Below are 14,033 nucleotides of genomic sequence, written 5' to 3' on the forward strand. Positions count from 1 at the left end.
CATTCAACTATTAATTGGCTTTACTTTTGTCAAAGTTATGTTATTGTTGCATGTTAAGGCAGTTGAGGTTATTGGTTCCTTGATGTGTTTAGGTGCTTATACAAAGCTCCAATATCTGAAATTTGAGTTGGGTGGTTAAGTTTGTCCCTCTAATGTAATGTAATAATTTAAGATTAACTTTGAAAAAACCCAGAAGGTCATTTGAAACCACTTGCTACTGTTTTAATTTCTCAAAAAGGCTTTTCTATCCGGCTGGTATGAAAAAATAATTAATTTGCTGCATGTTTTATACACAACACAACACCAAACTAAAACAGTTTTAAAGGAGAAATCTGGCGCAAAATGAACCTAGGGTTTAATAACGCATGTGTACCAAGTCGACCGTTCTCTGGGATAGGTTTTCATGCTTATAGAATGTGACCAGTTTTAGCGCAGACCGCTAATTAGCTTATAACGCTAGTCATCGGGGCATGGGTAAATTAAAACGAAATCGCTATTTCTATACCACTAACAAGGCTCAAAATGGCACCACATAATGAGGGTCCCTACATGTAAACCAAAGCATTGAGAACTTTGTAAGTGTACAGACAGTTTATAAAAAAGATAGTTTATAAAGACAGTACCGTTAACGTATACAGGCAGGCGCCATCTTGGGAAAACGGGCATGAAATAGCGATTTCTTTTACTTTACCCGTGCCCCGACTACTGGAGTTATAAACTAATTAGCGGTTTGCGCTAAAACTGGTCACATTCGATTAGCATGAAAACATATCCCAGAGAACGGTTGACTTGGTACGTGTTATTAACCCCTAGGTTCATTTTGCACCGGATTTGTCCTTTAATCTAATTTTCCTCAAGTTGTGCTAAACAACCAAAAAGAAACAGTATGTCACCTCCAGTTTTTTGGTTCAAGTAACGTTGCGCCTTGTTTATTTAAGTTTATGATACACCAGATGGATAGTTTTTTTGTACCAGCAGAAAGCAGCTTTGAGTGTTGTCAAATGACCCACAGTTGTTTTTTTTGTTTTTTTTAATTTGTCTTGTATTTATGTTTGAGCAAGTCAGGTGCTTAAATGTGACTAATGAAACCATGTATGCAAACATCTCAAAAGTAGAAGTATTGATTACATGAGAGGTACAAACAGGTTGAGCAAAAGCATTCAAAACCATTGGCATGGTCCAACAGTTGTGGTGGTCCTGGTTGAAACCGCTCGGGCCGGTTAAGGTTGTCGCTGTAGTTTCGTTTTGGGTGGCATAGGGCACACCACATCACCAAAACCGAATCCCTTCTCCTATTAACACATTTATATTTTTCAACAGCGTACTGGTGAGAGGAGCCATTGACCAGCTTTAGCCATGATACTGCTATGTCACTTTCTGCCTTAACTCACTCACGTAACACTTTAGGTTTTTTTACAGCCATGCAGTGTCCAGCCTTGGAATGAAGATTTTACTTGAGCTTACTTCCCTCACTAAAGAGATGTTGCATTTTCATTTGGCCTGCCACATTTCCTTCCATAACTGCTTCTCCTGCCAATGTTCTTCTTCATTCTTACATATATTTGACAGTTGCTCATCTTTTCCTTGATGCTGCGGCTGTTGTTGAATGAACTTAAGACTTCTGTATCAAGCAGGGTGGCCTACCTGGATTACCATTGTTTGTTAGCCCAATGGATGGAGGTTTCCATCTCTGTGACGACAGCCGGGTTCACAGAGCAGACACGTAACTCTAAAGCAGCTTTATGGCTTTCACTGCACCAAAGGTCATCCCAACTTCTTGACATACATTGTTTGGTTGGATTTTTGAAAAAAGACACTACAGTGGTTTCCTTATCCCGAACAGCATGGTGCACCAAATAATGACTGAAAATCCAACCTCGAGTTTTGACTGAAACCGTTGACAATCCATCCTGTCATGTATGTTCACAATTTGATGTATAACATGAAGTAATCATGTTTTGTGTTGGACAATTCTGAAATCAAGCGTGTGATACTGTACATTGTTATTTTTCTAAAGAATGATTTTTAAAAGAAAGTTAATAATTCTTAAAGAGATGGAATGTGTAAAATTTGATACTAGAAACTGGAGATAAATAAACCTTGATATACACAGCAATGACATTGAGTTTGTTTTTCTTGTAAAATTAGGAGTGTTTGGCAAGTGAGTTTAAAACTACTTACTTTCAGATCAAACTCACCAAGGTCCTCCAGTCAGAGGCAAATGCCTAGACTGGAATGAGAAACTGTCATCTGAAACAGTGGTTCTTAATTTCTTTCAGCGGGAATCCCTTTAAATGCATGTTTGCTTGTGATCCCTCATCACTGGTTCAATATATTTTAAGTTGTGTTTTGAACACAACAAAAGTGATTAAACCTCTCCGATTGACGATTATTTTTTCTCTTCAGAACCTTATCTCCTGTTGTACAAGGGGTCAGAAAAAAACTGTGTAGTTGAACAATATTTTCCTTCTTTTCTGACACAATTGATTATCTTGCGACCACTCCGATTAATCTGGCAACTCCTTTAAGGGTTTCATTCCGTATTCACATAAAACTGAAGACTAATATCGGAGACCTAATTTGAAGAAAGGCCAACTTGTTGAGTATTTTGTGATGTTTATATGCAAGTGAAAACCGTGCTGCAGTCGAAGATATTTGAGACCATGTACACTTGAGTACCCAACAAGTCTTCAAAGGCTGCACCAACAGGGAAGGTCATGAAAACACTGAAGTTACACTTATTGATTCAAATCGAAGAGTTGTAATTGCCATACGCGGTTTCTCCTCCTATCTGGCAGCATTGTTTAATCTTTATTTTGGTAAAAACATGTTAAAATCATGCATGTATGTATCCATCTTTACTTCTGTCCATCTACTGTATTTATCTAGCCATTTGTCCATCTATCATGCGTGTATTTGCATGTGTAGTTAGTCTGCCTTGAAAAGTTCAGTTCTCTCTTTCAGTTTATTGACCGTAAGGAGAGGATGCAGTAGTGAAGGTGTGTTACCATGTTTAGAACCAGATCCTTGTAAAATATATATTTTCCTACAACTTACCGTGCACCGAAGTCTTGTGCACTCTGCTGGTTGCTGCCACAGAGGAGTAAACGTTGCCTGGAGAGAACGGAGCGCTGCCATTTGCAGCAGAACTCTTAGAAACGGAGAGTTTTGTTTTCCAGACTGTTCATGTTTGCAAATGTCAACATTTGTAAAAGCCGTCGTTGAGCTCCAGCAGACTGAGGGCCCCCAGAGGGATTAGAGGAGGCTCTGTTTACCTGCTCTGAGGAATGCTACCCTGCACGGACGCTTTTGTGTCTGCCAAGGACCCAAGGTCACAGCGCCGGCAGAGATGGGCCCGCTTTGTCCCAACCCAAAGTTTCCACCTCACAGTATCAACAACAAAACACAATGTGGGTGACCTGGGAGAAGGAAATGAAATTCCTGCTCATGTTGCTACAGTGTTCAGAAACTCAGGTTCAATGGCCCCTTTTACCTTTTGATAAGTCTGGGCGAAGGATGATCACTTTTGTGATTTTGATTGGAAAAATATAATAGATTCACATTATTCATTTGTGTGTGTATGTATATGTATGTGTGTATATATGTATATGTGTGTATATATGTATATGTGTATGTATGTATGTATATGTATGTATGCATATATGTATATATGTAGGTATATATATATGTATATATGTGTATATATATATGTGTATATGTATATGTGTGTATATATATATATGTATATGTATGTATATGTGTGTATATATATATATATATATATGTATGTATATATATGTATGTGTGTGTATGTCATTTGCATTTCTGCTTTTCACTATACGTGATTTATTAAGTTTGACACAAACTTAAATCCTTAAAACAACCACATTGAAAGCCACTTCAGTTTGTTATAAGCCAACTATCTGCCCACAAATGAATGTCTGTAGTAGTTGACTCATAAATAGCACGTGCTACTCGATTCTGCCTGTGAGTTTAATCAGTTTTCATATAAAAGGATTTGGAACTCCCAGCCCTCGGATTTCCAGGCATTGTCAATCAGCACTACCGGTCTTTCACCACATGGTGTCGCACTTGCTTAACTTAATAACATGGTTACTGGGAGAAACTGCTGTAATCAATATCAGAAATATGTAGCCTTCTCATGCCTCAAGAGGACACATCTAGCCTACATCACTAAAACCTCGTTATCACGTGCTACATGCACACTATAGGTCGCTGCGAAGATATTGGACGGTTATAGCGATTTGTTAAGACTGGCAAATGTTTTCCTTCTGTGATTTTAGACAATGACTGAGTTTCTTCTTCAGGACTGGACGGTCAGTCACTGATGGAGCAATCTGACCTCAACCAGCAGACACCGAGAAGCACATTTAGGGCCAACAAACACACTTCTGTTTAATTTGTCTGCAAGTTAGGAGTTATTTGCGGAGGGCAAACCTCGTTAAATTTGACATGGGCTCTCAACATTTCGCAAGCATGCAAAAGGTAGTTCAAAGCGCAATATTTTCTCCATTTTGTAAAAGCTAGCAAACAGGGCGACATTGTTTGCTAGCTCACCCAGTAGGCTAAGCTCATTCACTTACAGTGTGAAACAATTATGTGTTAATTATAACCACCCAAAACGAATGGTAAGTTCGTTATGAAACACCAAAGTGAAAATATCCATACAAGCCAAGAGCTGTTCCTATACAACTAATTTAAGAGTTTAATTTGGCCTGAAAAAAAAGCCTCATAATGTCGTTCAAATGTTCCTCTTTGGGTTTCCTGTGAAGCTCACTCAGACAAAGACATGGAACAACTGCAAGTTTGAAGGTTTTCTTTATCTCATTTTGTAATAAACATATAAATAATAAACTCTAGACATTTTTGACGCATCGCCCTGTTATGAAAGTTAACTGGTATGGTCTGGCTATATAGACTATCCAAACTTTGCATCTGCCGCAGGTCATTTCTATAAAACTATTTCCCTATTACAAAATATGAAAAGAAAAATACATTTTAGTACATTTACAGGAGTTACTTATTAATTTATTTAACGAAACTGTTTCAGTACTACTTTTAACTGTTACTGAATTGTCAGAATCTGCATTTAATATTTTTCTCAGAAGAAAACCGAAAATAGAAACACAACAAAAAAGAAAAGCAGAGAATGCAGACATGAGGCAGAATATCTGTCCCTCTCCGACAACTTAAAACGAACAGTTTACCAAAATAATAAAATTCTTAATAAACCAAGCAGTACAAGATTTTCCAATACTTTCCCAACTACTGTATTTAAATTAAAATATATTCTTATATCTTACACTATTTCAAATAACGAAATGTGATTCGGTAGCGATCTGTCAAAATCTAATTTACAATTCTGTGTATAAAAATATAATTTATGGAACCCCGCGAAGTTTGTTCTCCCCAAAATATAACAGTCAGTTGCACATGTGCACATATGAACATTACAACCTGTCAAAGTTAGCTCCTTTCTACATGGTCTTCGTCTTTCTCTGCGATATTTTTTTCTTTTCTTTTTTTTTCTTCATTTTTTCTTTTTTTTGCATTTGAGATATACAAAAATAGATTATGCACAATTTGCTGCTCACACCGTTTTAGAATCCATTTGTGTGACAGCAGCGAGTTCACATGAGAATAAATTATTCAAAGAGAAACTTTTTAAGGCTCCATTCATTCTTTGAAAGGGGACACATGGAAAAGTCACTGAAATAAATATCCCAACTCCGCTGGGGCCTTTGTCTTGTTTGTTTGTTCTTTCGTTTTTTAATTATTATTATTATTTTTTTATTTTTTTAATCTACTGAATAGTTCGTGTGTCCTACATATATAAGTCTCATTCTGCTCCTGTAGTAGAGGTTTCAACTTGGATAAACTGACATCCCAAGTGGATGGATCGAGTGGCTGTCCAAGAGCCATGTTCCTAATTGATAGAGGATCTTGGAGTACCAGTGCACTCCGTCGTTCTGTGCACTGACTTGAGGCTGGGAACGGAAAAGCCACGATGACACCCAGTGGGCGAGCCTGATGGGTGCCAGGGCCCAGTGCGCCAGATCGTGGTCTTCGATCACTGCGTAACAGGACGCAAGGACCTGGTCCACCACGACTGTCCCTTGCACGGTAACTGGCGCAAAAGAGCCCTCGTGCTCTTCCGTGTAAATCCGTTTTACGGTCACAGGCTCGAGTCGACTTCGCTCAGCATATAACACGAACACCTTTTGTCCAGATTGGACTTGGCTGGCGAAGATCGCAGACATCCGCTCCTCTTCCGTGGTGTTGTGGCCGACGAAGAGGAGGTGCGCGGCGGTGAGGGTGATTTTCTGGCCCGAGTCGGTTTCGATCACGTAGAAGAGCCTCCTGGTAGTCGAGTCTTGGTCTATGAACATGATGAAGTCGGTGTAAATCGGGTTTCCATCGTCATCTGCTGCCAGGACTCTGTCGCCGGTTTGGAGGTGTTTGACCGCCTTCTTGGTACCATCCTGAAGGGTGACAGTGGAGGAGCCTGGGAAGCAGCCGCCTGACTTTGCTGCCACTGAGTTTTCTGTGAAAATAAGAGTGTTGTTAAAATGCAGCATACAATACGTTTTTACGCCATCGGAAAATGTTTGTCTTCTACCATGGTAGACCCATTGTGATACTGCAACATAATTTATTAAAAACACCTTCCAGACATGAAAAAAAAAATGTCCCAAAGCATCAATATTTTAAGCGTGTTAACACTTTTAGAACTTAAAAAATAATATAGCCTATCACAGGTGCGTTGAGCTATTACGTTTAAGGACCACCGCCCCATTCAAAAGCCCATTCAATAACCTTCCTTTTTTTTTTTGCTCGTATTTGTATTTTTCCTACACACATCATGGTGGGCCATATGCATTTCGCATAATGATGCCTGTCTGCTCCTCCATGCCAAATGCGTATTGGCTCGGCCCACGTTGTCTTGAGACGAGAAAACTGAAAGCCTTGGCTCATCTATTCTTAATTAAAAAAACCCCAATAAAGAGCAGGCATTGTTATTCTAAATCAGCTTGTGGATCGAGCTACTCTCGGTAAAGAACACTTACGCCTTTCCCAGCTACTCTTCCCATATTTACTCAGGTGCAGAAACCTCTATGTGACAATTCACACAAATAGGCGACTCACAACTACTATTTACCCAGTGGAGCCACTTTTCCAAGCCTCTCGAGTTGTAGATTTGAATTTAAATGAGGGCCCGGACTCTTAAATGCTTTCTGTTGTGCAACATCAATGTGCCCTCTTTCTACCACATCTCACTGCTTTGTTGTCAGGCTTGATGACAATAATTTTGGCCTTGGTGGAGCTCTTCACATACCAGTCTCTAGGATCACACTGTCCTGCACACAGAAAAGGGGGTTTCCTACTCAGAATTTGGGGCTTTTAATCTTCTTTTAAGATTCCCGAGCATGAAATAAGGTGACAACTGAAAACCAGATTTACCCCAACCAATTCAACATTGTTTAGCCAAATCCTTTTGGTAAAGTCGCATGACCCCTAATGACACGTCGGCCTGGATCATACTGTGATCTCAAAACGTGTGTGTTGAATGACAAGTAAGGGATTTATCAATGAAGTCTGAGTTAAGAAAAAATGCCGCGTTCATCAATCACTGTGAAGAAATACTTTCTATGCGCCATAGGTGTCTTTTAGCTTAGTGAAGGCCTGTAAGGTTATTTTAGCTTTAAAAAATGAGCCAACATTAAAAACTGAATCCCAAAGCTGAGGCAAATACGATCCGAAAAGAATAGCTTTAACAAGGAATTATTTTCGTTTTCCATTATATGATAAAATCCCAAACATTCCCTAACCACGTCACAACTTCCAGCATTTTATTTTGGCTTTTCTGATGGTGTGCAAAAAAAAAACAATGGACAAAATGATGTGCTTTAGGTCTCACCGAGGAGCCCTGTTAGATTATGGTCGTGGTTCCCACCAGGAGACAGTGTGGGGCGATGTAAGATCAAGAATTAAGCTGCATGGGAAATGCTCATAACGACACAGGCAGGGATGTGTGCCCATACATAATTCATAGAAATATATTTCATTATACAAAAATCTTGTCAAAATGAATGGTTATACTCTGCACACCAATGATCTCATTAGACAAATATTGAGTGCACGTTCTTGTGATTAATCATTAACTGGATGATAATTTGGGTTTTATTGATGTTATGAAATGTATAGTTTTGTATAAACGAACCACCAGATATTAAGACTCATATTATTGCATTTATAAACCTACGCTTTGTTTCTTGGAGCCTATAAATGTTGCAGCTGGCTGGTCTCACAATGTGTCTGTCTTGTTGGACGCTTGACACCTTCATCACATCTAATTCAGTTTACTCCAACAAGCAGCTGAAGGAACTTTCATGTTGCATGGACGTTTTCTAAAAGATAAAGCAGGACTACAGCTTCCCAAAGCTGCACCTGCTATTTCAGATTAAAATCGCACCTGACAGGAAATGTGCACTGGTGATAGATCTGGATATCTTCTCCTCCAGCCAGCACCACAGTGCGCATGGCAGAGTTTCTCTTGCTATTAAAGGGGTTTTTCCCCCATCTTGCAGCCTTACCTGCTTTCACAGAGCAGTGAATGTGGGCTTTGGATTCATAATGGACCCAATCGAATCCGGCTTCCACCGCCAGCCTGGACAGAGTGCCGTATTTGCTCTTGTCTCTGTCCGAGGTGGTGATGTCCACCGCCCTGCCCTCGTAGTGGAGCGACTCCTCGAAGTGGTGTCCGTCTTCATCCCATCCTTCTGTGACCCGCAGCTTCACACCAGGCCACTGATTCATCACTGAGATGGCCAGAGAGTTCAATTTGTCTTTACATCTCTGCGGGAGGGAGAAATGGACCAATTAGTCACCTGTCATAGCTTGCACATATAAGCGGTCCAGAGGCATAACATGTGGAAAAGTCTGACTCTGGAACAGCATTTTTCACCAAAGCCTGTCTTATATTGACACAACTGCTGTTGTCAAGAGTAGCAGGTGCTCATAATTGACTAAAATATATCATTTTTTGGTAAGAGAAATAAAATATTAGACCGCGTGCGCACATAGCGCTTCCCAATACACATCTGGTTTGTTCGCTTGATCTCTGCTGTCCATTATAGTGAAAACGATTGAAAATCAAACTCACTGAGGCCTCGCCCACACCTCTCCATCCCCACCTGATTCCTCCCAGCTGAGCCGAAACGCTGGGGCTGAACTGCATCTCTGAGCGTACATTTGTCAGTGTGAGCAGCAGCGTCAGAGGGCACATCTCGGATAAGAAAGCTGCTGATGAAATATTGATAAGGCACCGCATTCGCTTCACTGGCCTATAATATATGGTCTTTGGTCTCGGAAAGGTGCGAGCAGCACCCCTTTCTATCAAAAAGTGTTGCATTGAACACAACATGCAAACATTACAAATGCACGAGTTTGTATTAGGCCATGACATTGGCGAATCTTTTGTTGGTTGCAACATGTCTGTTTTCTTTAAATCAATAATTGATATGCAGATGATATGAAGGTGATCTTCAAGAGCAGCTGGCTACTTTAAAATGTCTGGAGTTTGGCCTGTAAATAAATCGTCACACCCCAACCTCTCTGCGCTTTCAATGAAGATGCTTGGCCTTCTCCAAGACAACTATTCTCGACACTCAACCAATATGTCAAATAAAACATCACAAAGAGTCTTTTCAGTCCAACCGCGGAGGGAAACTTTCATTATTCCTCTCCTGCAAAGTCTGGGAGACGTGACATGCCTCCTTAAGTCGAGGTGTATTGGCTGCTGACTAACAGACTTGTGAAATATCCAGGGATGGTATATGGGCGCACAGAGAAGCGTCTATGTGCCACTGTCCTTTTCCTTTTTGGACAGCCTGCATGTCCTAAAGCATGAATGTTCACACAGACCCCAAAACTCGTATAATAAAAAGAGTATACCAGTAGGTGTTTTATGAGGATATCACACTTGTAGAATGTGTTGAATAAAAAAACCGCCCACCCCCCAAAAAACCTCCCACATTCTGAGTGGGATTGTCGGAGTCAAGAGCCGTAAAGCTTAACCTATTTATTAATTCATTAGGTCGTGTGCCGCAAATCAAGCCAAATTCTGCTCAGCCACCGTGAAGCCCAGCAGGGCGCCCTAGACCGGCGCTTTGTGCTTGGGGTAAAGTTGTTCAACAGCCTTCCTCTTAATCTTTTCACAAATGATTTGGTTAGAGGAAACACTTATCAGCTACCTGTCAGTGCAAACAAACCGCCAGCTCATCTCTTTCCCGACGCGTTTGCACTGTGGGCAGAGACTGCAGGCTCCTAACAGCGCTACACTGCAAAAAGAAGGGTTATTGGAGTACTAATATTGGAGCTTTTCTTAAACGAGAAAATGAATATTTGCCATTGTGGATGACTTGCTTTTTAACAAGTCATCCATTACAGTCATTTTCTTTCATTTTACTTGAGCACCTTTTCTGCTTTACAAGTGGTGTCCGGAAAAAAAAAAACCCAAATGAAATCTCATTGGAAACGCATTGCATTTAGAAGATTGAGCAAATCTCTACTTATTTTGAGACAAATATTTTACGACTGAAGATGTAGCTACAATATGTGGTTTAGATGGTACTGTTATTTGTGAAGTGATTGTCCTCCTTATCTCAGGTCCCGTCACTCCAGAAGATGATCTGCAAATGACTGTACAACGCCTCTTTTGGCAACTTTCCTGGGCGTGAGCTGTGCCTTAATAGTTAAGGGAGTAGATGCTTGAAGCCCTCCTTCAAGTTTTACGTATTATAGTCTTGGTTGGACCTCAGTGAAATATTTGATTGAGTAATTTAATGCACACATCTAAGGGAACCGCTGCATACACGTGCCTTGTTTAATGTATAAACACAACATCTATTTTCTAAAACGCAAGATAACAAGGAAAGTTCACTATACTCGTGCGTAAAACTCCGTGCGTAAAAACATATTAGGTTCATGCGTAAAGCCGTGGAACAGCGCAAAGACCGTTGGCTCAGCGTAAATACCCATGTGATAATGCTAATGCCAGCGCAGAGTAGCCTTCAAAACAGCTACAGTCCCACGATTGTGGATGTACATACCATCATTTGATGGCTTTACAATGGCATGTACGATAAGAACAATCGTACATGTTTTAACTTACTATGGAATCCCGCTGACCAAAGGTCATAAGTTCAAATGGCGTTTCAGGCCCAGTGAGGGGTGTCTAAAAAGCCATTTTATGTACATGTAACACTTAGAGCTTGTTGTTGTGCTTTCTGTAAACACTCGGGTGCTGAACGGAAAGCGAACGATGAACCAGAAGCCACATCTACTGCACCTTTCTATAAATCTGTAAAACCCAAATCAGCTCCCATGTTATTCTAAGGCCCCAAATAGACAAACGATCAGCCACAGATGCCACACACATCACATTTTATCTGAGGGACTCCTATCTCGATTCTATGATTTTATACAGACCTGTACACACATCTGTTTACACAGCAGGTGGGGTGGGGATTGAAAGCTTTGCCGACACATGTTACTCAATATTCTCAGAAATTCACAAAACACAGTAAAATCAAACTATCCCCCTTTTTGCTGGAGACCCTGGGACCTCCTCGAGAATCCTTGGATTTGTCCCTGGACCACAGTTTTGGCATTACATCCCACGCGCCTGTGATTTCATGATCTGGGTGTATGAGAGCCTATAGGTATATCACAGAGGGGATTGGGGAGGGCTGAGAGGGACGCAGAGACCGCACGCACAGTGAATATTTCATCGGAGCTCGTGCTCATGCATGGAGCGAGGCAAGGGTTCAGGGACTCCTGCGCGCGCCTGGCTTCATCACCACCGGCATTTTATTATTACTGAGAAAATATCACCCAAGCGCTTTTAATAATTCACCAGCATCTGAGTGCTAAAAGTCATGCTGAAGAGACGCGGCATCCTGCAGCCTGGGAAAAAAAATCAAGGCTACATCTCTCCGATGTATTGTGAGCCTCGTCTTATCTGTACAGAACGAGCTATGAGCTTTGATAACTAAATGCCTACATAAGGATGGAGTATTAAAAAAAGATGTCATCATCCATACAAGTAAGGCACCATCACCCCTGTGCGCCTCGCTCCTATAATTGACCGAGTCCCACCCATTTATGAAGTCCTGATAGTGTTCAGAACACTGTTAAAGACATGTCACTGTTTTCATGCATTGATGCACATCATGCGAAAGACAAAATTACAGCAGCCTGTGCGAGAAAATGTCTGAATGAGCCACGCCATGCCTGAATAAGCCCGGCTATTTGAAGCGGCATCCCCAGCTCTCTGTATTCAGATCTGGAATAAAGAAAAGGCGCTTCAAACAAGCTCCAAGCTAAGCGTAAATACGCAACAAATACTCAATGCCTTTACGAAATGTAATGTAACAGGAATTTGCGCATGTAAAACAACCAATAGAGCCTCACAAAGATATAAATATAGATATGAAGAGAGGGGCACATTAATATTTTAAATACACTGTCACAATCATGAAGGCCGAGTGTCCTGACTGTCCGCCTGCACATCCCTTCTCCAGCTGGATTTCTACATTCGCTTCAAGACTGCAGCCTTTGAAAACTCCCGTGCTGGTGCATGAAGCGCATCTGCTTTTACAGTGAAGTTAAAAGGCACAGTGTGAAGAGTTCAGCCGCGGGTAAAACAGACTTCACTTAAGGTGCGCAATCAGTCTGACAAGGAGGTTGTTGCAGTGCGCAGTGATGGTGCGGGCAGTAGGGGAAAATCTGTCTCCTTACCTGAGTCATTAGCCTGTCGGCACCGGTGTTCTCCTCGTCCTTGAATATGATGTCAGTATTATAATTGGGAGTCAGTTCTTTAAATCGCTCGGAGTTTCTTGTGATCTTGCCTTCGTATCTGCCGCTTGCCCCGAGGGTCTTCTCCGCCACGTTGGGGATGAACTGCTTGTACGCAAGAGGTGTCAGCTTCTTCGGGTGTCTTCTCCTGCCGTAGCCCCTGCCCGGTCCGCATCCCATCCCAGATGACACCAAGGACAAGCAGATGAGACCGACCAATACGATTCTGGTCCAGAGCAGCATTTTTTGTCCTTTAAGATCTCAAACGAGTCGCCGCTGCTGTCTCTACCGTCTGCCTCTCCCGGCTCTCGCAATGTCCTTGTCTCCTCCTCTACTTCGCCTTCGCCTGGTCTCTACTGTGGCAGGTGCGGAAATGAACGCCTCAGACAAATGGTAATAACGGGGCACATCGAAGCAGGGTTAAAAAAAAAAAGTAGTGAGGGAATTAAAAGCCACGGGATCTCTAGTCGAGCTGCAGCCGCTTGTGTGAGGCGACCGCTTTTACTGCTTTGTATTATAGCACCGATCTATAGCAGGGGAGGGATTTGATTGGCTCGCCTAGACAAACCCTCCTGATGTTATCCCACAAAAAAAAAAATCTTAAAAGATTTCTTCCACCTGAGGGTTAGCCTGTGTTGCGGGGAGGAGGGCTGTTCCATGGGAAAACATCAATTATAAACCGTCTTTTTTCACCCTCCCATTTTCCAGATTTCACAGGAAAGGCGGGACAGACAGGAGCACTTGCTCGGCACTAAGCTCAAATCTGAAGCAGTGTAGTTGGGTGAAGTGATTTCAGTATGTGTGCGGTAATTGAACTGCGTCTGTGATAACTTTCCGCACAGAATGCATTTCCCAGGAGAATAAAACTGCTCGTGGCCCCGAATGCGCACGCCTGTGCTGGATGATTTTGCTGTGACCTCGTATCATCCAAATCAATGAATAATCATAATGAAAAGTTTACTTACTGTAAAAATGATTAGACTGGTGGACATGTGAAACAACGTGAAATGCGCACGGAAATGACTTTGGAGACGTTTACCATTTAGGTTAATCAAAGTCTAAGCACATCTGAGCAAATGTAACGGAATTTACCTTTTGGTTTGACTCTACTCAATTATATCGAAAACTTCACTGAAACCTGAAAATAAACCTGC

General features: G+C 41.4%; 1 protein-coding gene across 1 annotated transcript; it reads right to left on the reverse strand.

The window, feature by feature from the left end:
- Positions 1-4,820: 4,820 nt before the first annotated feature.
- shha (sonic hedgehog signaling molecule a) lies at positions 4,821-13,455 on the reverse strand. Its single transcript, XM_039790055.1, has 3 exons — positions 12,823-13,455; positions 8,616-8,877; positions 4,821-6,565 (listed from the first exon to the last, which is right to left on the reverse strand). Exons 1-3 carry the CDS (start codon positions 13,120-13,122, stop codon positions 5,886-5,888), a joined length of 1,242 nt encoding a protein of 413 aa, XP_039645989.1. The 5' UTR covers positions 13,123-13,455; the 3' UTR covers positions 4,821-5,885.
- Between the last annotated feature and the right edge of the window lie 578 nt (positions 13,456-14,033).

The sequence above is a fragment of the Perca fluviatilis genome, chromosome 22, assembly GCF_010015445.1.
Source record: "Perca fluviatilis chromosome 22, GENO_Pfluv_1.0, whole genome shotgun sequence".
NCBI classification, from domain to species: domain Eukaryota; kingdom Metazoa; phylum Chordata; class Actinopteri; order Perciformes; family Percidae; genus Perca; species Perca fluviatilis.

What these genes read in the sequence shown, in the direction of transcription:
- shha (XM_039790055.1), bottom strand. Translation starts at nt 13,122, where the DNA reads ATGCTGCTCTGGACCAGAATCGTATTGGTCGGTCTCATCTGCTTGTCC. An exon ending in CCGACAGGCTAATGACTCAG is followed by an intron (nt 8,878 to 12,822) that starts GTAAGGAGACAG and finishes TCCCTCCCGCAG; the next exon opens with AGATGTAAAGACAAATTGAA. An exon ending in TCACTGCTCTGTGAAAGCAG is followed by an intron (nt 6,566 to 8,615) that starts GTAAGGCTGCAA and finishes TTATTTTCACAG; the next exon opens with AAAACTCAGTGGCAGCAAAG.